We start from the raw sequence: 11,288 nt of genomic DNA, 5'->3' as shown, positions 1-11,288 counted from the left end.
CACGCACGTCGCTCAGCGTCACCCACCATCGTTGTCTAGTTAATGAACTGCAACGATTTCCCACTCTCAGAAAACGAAAGACTGATGTTATTAATAGCAGTTCAGAAATGGAATGACTCACAAATCTGAAATTTTCCGTCAAATTTGGAGACATTGTTGATGGGTTTTGCCCAAAAAATCAGTCTCTTAGGGTATGATTTTCAGAAATTGTTGATGGGTTTTGCCCAAAACATTGTTGATGGGGACATTTTCAGAATTCAATGGAGGTATGATTGTAGCGGCCTTATCAAAAGTCAATAGAATGAGTGAGGAAGGAGGGAGGGTGACTGGCGGAAAAGAGGCGGCGGTTGGATTGTCCAAGGCACGGGGTGGATGACGGCTGTAAGGCGGCACAACCACCACAAAGGCGTGTGCACAGGAAATCCATACATAAAGGTGAAGGGATTTCAGGGGCAAATTGGTCATGAAAATAGAGAAAAGGGGGAAAAATTCAAAAAACGACCGAATATTAGGCCTGAGTTGGGTTTTGGGAGCAATTTCTTGCCTGAGGTGAAGTTATGGAAGTAGTTTTAGCAAATTGTTTTAAAAGGGAGTAATTTTAGCAAAACGTATTTCAAAAGGGAGTAAAATCTAATTTACTTTTTATTCCATTAAAAAATCTGTTAAACAAGAATTACGTGTAGGGTTTTCCTATACAGAGATTACAGACTGTCTTAAACTCATAATGTGCTATAGCTAGCAGGAAGATTACAAAGTACTCCGTATTATTAAAGTAATAACAGCGTTATTGAACCCCATTTCCCACGTCTCCTTGTGTTGTTTATATATATCTTCCTCAAACAAATTGTTCCATTTATTTGATCGGTTTAAACAACTCCACAAAAACCTTCCTTATATTCACATGCTTCACTCTCATTGTTTACACAAAACACAAGACATAATAATCTCATAATAAAGCTCCAAAACTAAGTAGTCCACAGGTTTGGTTTGTCAACATTATTAGGCGCCATGGCTTCATCTTCTCTTTTCCATGGCTTTTCCAAACTTTCTCTAATAACATTTCTCTTTCTTTCTTCCGCATTTGCATCAAGTAATACTCATCAACCCAATGCTGCTGGTTTGATAAACTCCAATTCAATCTTGGTAGCCCTTCTCGACTCGCGTTACACTGAGTTGGCGGAGTTGGTCGAGAAGGCGCTTTTACTCCAATCCCTTGAGAACATGGTAGGGAAACATAACCTTACCATCTTAGCTCCGGAGAATGAGGTTCTTGAGCGGGACTTGGACTCCGAGTTCAAGCAATTTTTGCTTGAGCCTCGAAATCTCAAGTCCCTCCAAACTCTCATTCTTCATCACATTGTCCCTTCTCGAGTCGACTCAATCCATTGGATTAAGTCGTCTCGACAAAGGGCATTGTCCAAGCACCACCTCCGCCTCTCTTGGACCAATATGAAAATGTTGGTCGACGACTCAGCGGAGGTGGTTTATCCAAAATCCGTGGTTAGACCAGACGGCCTGATCCACGGAATTAACAAGCTCCTGGTCCCACAATCAGTCCTTGAGGACTTCAACCGCCGACGGGAGCTACACTCAATCTCAGCCGTGCTACCAAGAGGTTCCCCAACGGTTGATCCAAGGACGACCAACCGTCGGCTGTCAAAGATGGGGCCGGTTACAGGGTCTCCTCCAACCGTCCCCATTTTTGACGCACTGGCGCCGGGACCAGTATTAGCCCCTGCGCCAGCGCCAGGACCCGGTGGGGCGCAGCACCATTTCAACGGCGAACGCCAGGTGAAAGACTTCATCCACACACTGCTACATTACGGCGGCTACAACGAACTCGCTGACATCCTAGTCAACTTAACCTCATTAGCTACAGAAATGGGGAGATTAGTATCAGAGGGGTACGTAATTACCGTTTTAGCCCCGAACGACGAGGCAATGAGTAAAGTGACAACTGACCAGTTAAGTGAACCTGGTGCACCTGAGCAAATAATGTACTACCACATTATACCAGAGTATCAGACAGAGGAGAGTATGTACAGTTCAGTGAGGCGTTTTGGTAAGGTGAGGTATGAAACGCTGCGTTTGCCACATAAGGTTGATGCTGAGGAGGCAGATGGTTCGGTCCGGTTTGGGCAGGGTGATGGGTCGGCTTATTTGTTCGACCCGGATATTTATACGGATGGTAGGATTTCGGTTCAGGGTATTGATGGGGTTTTATTTCCGATACAAGACTCCGAAGCTCCATCTACCGTCAAGAAGAAGGTTGTTGTTAAGCAAAGAAAAGGTAATTTAATCTAATTATTACTCATTATTTTGCGCATTTTCTCTATGTTTTTACTAATCGTCATTTTTAAGTTTTACCTCGCTGGCTAATTAATCATCATTTTTAAGTATTTGCTTTACATTTGACACGGTAAACTGAGTCCGAAGAACGAGTAGATAATTGCAACTCACTCTGTGCAAGTATATTATTCATTCCTTTTGCTATTGGGGAAAAATATGTGACAACTGACAAGCCGATTTTGGTGCACATGTAGATGTGTGATGTTGCTGGGTGTACTCTATTGCAATGTTAGAGCAATAGCAATAGTAGAATTTTATATAAAATTCTTCACATGCACCAACCCCAATTTTTAAGAATTTTGGTTTACAATAGAAGAAATTTATACGAAGTTTTTAGATGGAAAAAAATCATAAATAAATAATGTAAAATGGTTTCTCACATTTTACAAAGTTATATTTATTGGTTGTACATTTTTCAATATTTTAGAACTTGGTTCTTATTTTAGAACTTGGTTCTTAAAAATAAGAACCAACTTTTAAATGCAATAGAAGAACTTTTAAAATCGTGAGATTTTGATAAAGGCGTTAATTTCACTTATTATGTAACTTATGGGTTTAATCACTCCAATTGAAAGTTATTGGGGTTAATTTCACAATTGTACAAAGTTATGAGGGTCGTCAATCACCACTTTCCCGATTTTCTAATTTTATAATCTATAACTGCTTTCTCAATAAAATTTTTACATATAATTTGACTTTATAGTTTATCAAATATCAACGATATAATTTAAAATTTATTTTGATCCAATAAATATTGAAATTTCAAGTCTTAGATAATTTTTTTACAAGTTTGATTTAGGTGCGGATGGGGATTGGTTATAAATAAACACAAAATCTCATTATAAACAGCACATATTCGTCTATAACTAAAGACGAACCAAATTTAATACTACATTTTTAATAGGACAAACAATAAGGAGGGTGATAGGGGCAAAAAATGTCATCACTTTTAAATTATTTGACTCGTCTATAGCTATATCCGTCTATAGCAAAAGTAGCTGATAATTAAAAATGTAGAGTAAGAAATATCTTTGGTAGGGTTAGCTAAGCAAGGTAAAAATTGACAAGGAGCAAGATATTATGGTGTGACAAAGATAGGCCAATAATTTGGTCATTCGTTAAACGACAGCATATTAAGGGCGGGTGTTCATTGGTCCGGGACCGGACCGGACCGGATCAAATTCTCTGGACCGAAGACCAAATAAGGGTTAAGAGGTGGACCGAGGATCGGACCATATTAATATTGGTCCGGTCCGGTCTGGACCACAAAAACACGTGGACCAGACCGGACCGGACCAAATGGACCATAATGGACCAAATATTATTGTCATTGACATGTTTTACCATATAAAACTTGAACTCGAGAAGTTCGTAATGATCAATATAAACAACATTATTTTCTTACGAGATTTAACTACATAATTACACATCTTATAATACATGTAAACAAAGTAGAAAATAAAATCAATAATATTACAAATTTAAAAATTCTTTTATTACATAACTTCTTGGCCCATGGTCCGTCCGCGGCCCATTCGGGTTGGTCCGGACCAAGACCAAGACCAAAGTAGAGTAAATAGGTGGACCGTGGACCGGACCAAACAAAATTCGGTCCGGTCTAATTTGGACCAAATAGTCCGGTCCAGTCTGGTCTTTGGTCCGGACCACTGAGTTAACAGCCCTATAAGGGCCATTGTGTGCCTTAATTTAGCTGGCGAAATAATTGAAGGTAGTTGGTGTATTTCAGTACAACTTTGCACATTAATAAGCTTTTTTGTATCAAAACATACCGGGAATGAATTAAGTTTTCTTTGTCCAGGCCTTAACTCAAGTTGGGTTGGGATGACCCACCAATTTTGGAGCATTTCCTTTTCATTTTGACCGCATGAAAATAATGCTCATTTTCTGTGGGTCTTCACTTTTCAGCTTTTTTTTTTTTTTTTTTTTTTTTTTTTTTTTTTTTTTTTTTTTTAACTTGGGGTTGCTTTGTTTCTTTAGGCTTAATCTCACTGTTCACAAATTCTCGTTTCATTGTCCGAAGGCCTTAGACAGGCTTTATATGACCATTTTTATAGTTAAATATGACTATTTTTAAATAAATATTTTACCATAAAATGCAATCTTTTTAAATTGGTTACATAAGGCCCGTTTGAAACCTTCAGATGAATAGGTCGTCTGAAGTGAGTCCTGCTCCTCATTGTTATGATCAAATGTCTAATATATGTTTTGTAAAGAAGAATCAATACCCTAAGCCTATACAAGTAAAAGATTTATAAGATTGTTTAAAAGGGAGGCGTAATACTCGATACAATTTTAGAAGGTAAAACTTTTCAAATATATCACCAATGGATCGTCCCTAAGAACTCTGAACTACGGAATAGTATGTCTTAAAAGATAGACTAGAAACTCATACGGAGTAACATTATTATTCAAAGATACAATTTGCGGACAACATTTATACATTAAAATTCAAATATCGTCAATACATGGTAAATTACAAAGGAAAAATCTAAGAAAAATCTAATTTTGTTTCTGTCTCTGGGTTGTGTTTATCGTCATTTTTTTTTTTTTAAATTTTTTTTTTTTTTTTTTTTGTGTCACGTGAGGGCACGTGCCCCCCCTCCCCCTCCCCCCGCCCCCCCAAAATTCGCCCCTGTACAACATATTCATGTTACTAAAGTAGTCGGTATGTTACTGGAGGGAATTGTCTTTCTGAAATATTTTGCAAACATTGCTTAAGAACAATTGAGTTACTTGCAGAATGATGCACTCAATTAAAGTCACAAAGATCTTGGTGAATCGGTCACGCTTTCTTGGATTTGGTACAGCTACATAATAACTGTCAATACGCATTATTTGCTCTAAGTTATACAAGTAATCAAGCATGAAATTAATCTTATAAAATGGGTAAATATTTTAATTGTAAAGTCAAATTAAGCACGTACGTGCAGTGCATGGCCTAAGAGTAGACATTGACTTGATTAATGATGCATGCAGGGAAATTCCTACAAACAGCCTGCAAATTAGCTGGAGCACTACGACAAGATTCTCATTTTAAGTTGTGTGATGAATGACGACTTGATTAATTCTACTTGATGATTTAGTCAAAGTTCTACGGGATCAATTCAAATCTTAGATATATATACAAAGGTAAGTCAATGTTTACTTGCATGAACCTTTTTTAATACCTAGATATATAGGAAATGACTAACAAAATTAATTAGTTTTGATATCTCAATAATTATTATTCTCAGATTATCTCTAATATGAATATAATTTTCTTGTCTATTTTGCAGTTGTAGGAATGAAAAATTTGTTGATTTATCATTATACATGAGCTTGGAAATCGAAGTTTTCTAGCTCATCACCATGGAATCTACCTCAGATTCACAGCAAGCAAGCAAAGGAGAATATACATTATATATTTATATTGACCAATTTTGGTAATTTTGTAAATTAGACGCACATTCATCCATTTCTTAGATTTATGTTTCATTCATTCATTCATTGTGGGGGAGCCTTCAATTGCACTGTCTTCAATTTTGTGGCAAGAATTACATGTAAAATACACTCTTGGGCTTGTCCCCTCTTCAGTAATTTACGCTAGTACCTTGTCATATAGTTTGATGTAGACCTGTCAAAACCCGACCCGACTCGACAAAACCGATCCAAACCGCCCGATATCGAACCCGTCCGGCATCCGAAAATACAAAAAAAATCATATACTGAAACCGACCCAGTCCGATCTGACATAACCCGATTTTTAATATCATCCGATAACCAATATAACCCGAACCTCATGACACCGAAGCCGATTAAACCCGACAATGAAAAAACCCGACCCGAGTAAGACTCGACTAACCGATGCAAACCTAAATAAGACTCTGTCTAGCTATAAGACTACAACTAATGTTAAATTTATAAATTAAGAGTTTTTTTTTGTACTTTTATTTAGTTTGTCATGGGAATGTCAATGTGAAATATAAGAGTACACTAAAATTATACAAGTGTTACCCCTTAGTTTATTTTAACTCTTAAATCTATGTGTTTGAATAAATTTATCGTTCTATTTTAATTGTGCATATATATATTTTTTTATTGTATATGATAGATTAATGTAAATTTTTTGTCGATTTACCAAAACATAGTTGAGATTAGGTTAATTTAGCCATTTATTCTTCATATTCAAAAACTGCAAACTTTTGAGTTGGCAAAATTTTTCAAATGAACATAAATGAAAAATATATGGTAAACAAAACTTATCATAGAATGTGTCTTTGTGGAGCAAAGCCACCACTCTTACGTGACAAACCCATTATAAACCACTCTTAAGTGACAATTTTTGGTATTTCCCACGTTTTTAGTAAGAACTAGTTTTATTCCCGTGCAAAAAATGCACGGGTCGTAATACAATTTATGGACTATACAACCAGTTGTATATGTTGTACGGTGTAGAATTTGAGCTTTGTGAAAAAATATCCGAGCTTTATGTTAAAGAATATGAGCTTTATTAAAAAGTATTGAACTCATCCATTTACACATTAAAAACATGAACTTTAAAGTAGCTCAGAAAGAATACATATAAGCTCGTATTCTTATACCTTGGTTGTACCATGCTTATGGTACAACTGGATGTATAATCCTATTTGTGGTCGTAATAGCAGGCGCTATCATTAGATAAATGAACATATAATTTAGCGTGATTAAGTGTTTAATACCGTGACAATATAAATAGTCCATATTTAGAAAATGCCCGGTTTATAATAGATCGCTACCATTAGATACGGTGGTATATAAATGAGTGTGATAAAATTTGTAATGCCGTGACAATTGACAATATCAAACTTTACAAATACTAAAAAATTTCATTATAAACTATGTTGGTTGTAGTATTCGATGTACGTTAGATCAATATGGACATACATAGGTGATACCACTCGTCTTGATTGTCGTCTTGTTCCTAATATAAAATAAGATAGGACTATTAGATAATATTATAGTGCCTTAATAAATACTTGTATTAAAATTATAATTATTATGATAAAAACTACTCCCTGCTATTCTAAATAACTCTCCCTATTTCTTTTTTCGTCTATTCACAATAATCTCCCTATTTTCTTATTTGACAAACTTTTATATTTATTTTAATCACCCCACCCCACAACAATACCCCACAATACTCATACTTTATCTTATTTTAATCATCTTATCCCACAACAATACTTATTTTAATCACCTTATCCCACAATAATACTTATTTTAATCACACAATACATTTCCTCTCTCCAATCTCCTACCCTATTATAATACTTTATCATATAATACTCCCCTCCCTTAATTCCCGTGCCCTCCATGAAAGGGGAGGATTATTAAGAATAGGAGGAATTATAATTTAAAAAGACTATTATTTTATGTTTATATTATGCACAAATTCTCATTGAAGACATGACATATCCGTCACAAGCTTGTGACGGATACCATTTTACCTCACAATGTACCCACTTTTTCTCTCTCTGCAACACTATTCATGTGGTCCCCTTTTTCCACTAACCCATTTTGTTACCATTTTATCTCACAAAATATCCGCCACAAATGATAACTCGTCAAAAGGGAGACCAATTGTATATTATGCGTATTATGACCAAAAATAAGTAATGTGTTTTGGGAAGGGGCAAGATAATTATAGTGTATAGTATAAGTATGTTAATTGGGCCGGTACATCAAAATTATATGACCCATATCAAAATTATATGACCCATATAAATAAACCCTTCACAAATGTTACTACACAAACCCTAAAATCATCCACACTCTCACTCTCACTCTCACTCTCACTCTCACTATACGGCTGCCACCCTCAATCTCTCTATATGGGCTATCTCCAACTACCCCTTCTCAAATTATTACACAATCTCTGTGTATTTCTGCCATCAGTCAACAACATTCAATGATTGCCTAATTTTGCTCCGCTCAAATCTCACTTGTCCTCTATATTTCCGCCGTCTTAATCTCTCTTCATGGATCACTCAGGTGTATATGAATTTCTGTGTTTATATTTCGCCGCTCTTCAATTTCATCTTCTATATTTGCGATCGATTTATTGTGGTACGTTTCTAATCTTGTTCATTTTTTTTCCTTTTCATTTGGTTCGATTCATGCTTATCTATGTGTTTCTTCTTCTTTAAGCATCAAGTTCTCATAGATCTAATAATTTCTGACTTTTTATAAAAGTATTTAATGGTATTAAATTTACACATTCTGTTTTTTTATAGAAATGAGTTCGTATGTTGATTTGATTAAAAAAAAATCATTTTTTTTATTATTTAGGGAAGTTTTCTGGGTTTGGTGATGAATGAATTTTTATTGGGGGTGAAGATCTGTGTTTTGGTGTTCAAGTTTCTGTGTTTGATGATGAATTTCTGCGTTTGAAACCCAGATCTTCATCATCAAACCCAAAAACTTCAACCCAGAACCAAGATCTTCAACCAAAACCCGGTATTTTTACCGAAACCCGATAACCCAACCCGACGTCCCGATCCCTATATCTAACCCAGACCCGGATACTAACCCGTACTCAACCCAGACCCTAACACAAATCCTAAGTCAAACCCTAATTAATTCGAATCAGAACCCAACCCTAACCCGTCAGACCCACCCCATTCCCCGAATCCAAACCGTGACTTAATCCTTTTAATTCAATTAGAATTAAATCTATTTTGTGTTCTTTTGTATATTTTAATGGTCTAACGATAAAAGTTGTGTTTTTTGTAGGCCGTGTTCCAGAATAGATCATATTTCACTCCGGATCATTGATATTTCACTTTGGATAGCTTCCTTCTGATTATAGAATGATTATTGATTCAATAACGCTAAGTATCTGGACTCTTTAAGCTCGTAGTGCTTTTACATTTCATATTCTAGTGAAATTATATAAGATAAAAGATTTCTTATATAGATAGAATCATTCATAATCAAATCAAACATTAAACTAAACACTTACTTGTACGTATTACTTTCTCTTCCACTGTTTCTTCTCTTGTCACCCGTTTTTGAACTGCTCCTTTTCCTGGCTTCTCAATGTATAAATGATGGTTAATATCTTATATTTGAACTAAGCTTTGGTCATATAATTCTTTAATCTGTTAACTATGTATTCTGATAGTCCTATTTATCTTTTGACGGTTAACAAACTTGGGAGTTACGTAGTGGTGCCTAAAATTTAGATTCGTGGTGCTGTATTATTATATCTTTTAATTATTATTTTTTGACGATTTTTGCTTATAGCTTGGTAAAAAAATGTGGGGTGTCTTTTAATGTTTTTTTTTTATTTAATTATTCATGTGCAAAAGCTAAAATATTTTTCAGAAATTTCCGAGATAAAATCTGAAAATTCTGATTTCTGAAATTTATGTTACGTTAATTTTATGGTTAACTGAGTGGTTTATGGAAGTAATCGGTCAAACAATAATGTCTACATTTTTTTTGTGGTGTCTATTAATTTGGATTTTTTTGCTGGGTTTAAAATTCCGGTTCTTCATTTGGGTAGTCTGGAAATATGAAAAAATAATCATGTCCTATATGAGAACACGATATATTTAATATGTGGATTAATTAATGTATATTTTGATCAAATTTCATTTATAGATTTCGGATTTTCATTTGGTACAACTTTTTAAATTTAAATTATTTTTGCAGACAAATTAATCATATGGTATTACTCCGAAATGTTTAGTTTGTTCAAATTAAATAATCTTTTAATTTGTTTAAATTAAATAATTTGTATTTTATTTTATTATGAAATTTCATGTTATGTTAATTTTTTTTTTGGTTAGAGGAGTGGGTTAATTTTTGTTGCGTTAATTTTTTTTCCTATTAATTCGAATTTTTCAATTGGGTATTTTTTATTTGAAATCTACATCTTTTAACATTTAAAATATTTTTGGAGACAAATCTGGTAATCTGAAAAATAATCCTATATGCAAACACGATATATTTAAAATGTTGATTAATTATATGGCATTATTGTGTAGTTTGTTTAAACTAAATAAATTGCATTTTTTTACAGTATTTTTTTTACACAAATCTGGAAAAATAATCGTATGTGCGACAACGATATATTTTAATTATTAAATTAAAATTTAAAATGTGGATTAACCAATATATGGTATATTTGAAGATATATTTGTTCTCTCTTATACGCTGCTTTGATGGTTTGTTTAAAGAAAAAAATAAATTTCCTGATAATTATTATTGTATAGTTTGATTAAATTAAATTTTACATTAAATTGCGGATAATGAACTATCGTGTTAAAGTTACAGGAAGGGAGTGATGGTAGCTCTTGTTTCCGACTTTCGATGATGAATGGTTTGTCTCACAATTCTGAGTTTTTTTCAAATATAAAGGTAATTTTTTTTATGTTGACCATTGGTAGCTTAACTATTGACCCGCACCACCGACGGTGGTTATGAGGCAATTAGTTAACGTTACCGAGTCAATCTCGATGATGAATGGTTGTTACACCGATGTGAGAGATTATGCCTACCATTTTTATATTTGTTTAGCTTAATTTTGTAATTAGCAATTTGTATTTGTATTAGAAATTTGTAATTGTAATGTATTGTAATTTATTTTTTGACTGTAATTTGTATTTTTTGGTATGTAATTTTTTTGGCTATGTAATTTTTTGTAATTTGGTTATTTCGTAATTCAAGTAATCATATTTTTGAAATCTGGAAATTAAAACTTAATCCTAATTAATTAACATCATTCTTATCATATGTAATAAGCATAAGCATATAATATAAGGGAATAGATTCTGAAATATGCTAAAATGAGGAGAGAGGGTAATTAAATACAACTTTGAGGAGAGAGGGTAATGAAAACAATAGAGTAGAACGTGGGTCTTTTTCATCCCAGAATTCCAGCAGCCAATGAGAAG

At 34.1% G+C, this 11,288-nt stretch overlaps 1 protein-coding gene and 1 long non-coding RNA gene across 2 annotated transcripts; both read left to right on the top strand.

The window, feature by feature from the left end:
- The first annotated feature begins 855 nt into the window (after nucleotides 1–855).
- On the top strand, nucleotides 856–5,970 carry LOC141586952 (fasciclin-like arabinogalactan protein 17). The gene is made up of 3 exons (XM_074408360.1): nucleotides 856–2,290; nucleotides 5,347–5,499; nucleotides 5,646–5,970. The coding sequence occupies exons 1-2, from the start codon at nucleotides 1,009–1,011 to the stop codon at nucleotides 5,421–5,423; spliced, it is 1,359 nt and encodes a 452-aa protein (XP_074264461.1). The 5' UTR covers nucleotides 856–1,008; the 3' UTR covers nucleotides 5,424–5,499; nucleotides 5,646–5,970.
- Nucleotides 5,971–8,071: 2,101 nt separating this feature from the next.
- On the top strand, nucleotides 8,072–11,078 carry LOC141586951 (uncharacterized). Its single transcript, XR_012519661.1, has 2 exons — nucleotides 8,072–8,454; nucleotides 9,121–11,078. It is a non-coding gene; the product is annotated as an uncharacterized LOC141586951 (long non-coding RNA).
- Nucleotides 11,079–11,288: the final 210 nt, after the last annotated feature.

The sequence above is a fragment of the Silene latifolia genome, chromosome 6 (genome assembly GCF_048544455.1).
Source record: "Silene latifolia isolate original U9 population chromosome 6, ASM4854445v1, whole genome shotgun sequence".
Taxonomy (NCBI): domain Eukaryota; kingdom Viridiplantae; phylum Streptophyta; class Magnoliopsida; order Caryophyllales; family Caryophyllaceae; genus Silene; species Silene latifolia.
This window is presented reverse-complemented; position numbering and strand designations above follow the sequence as displayed.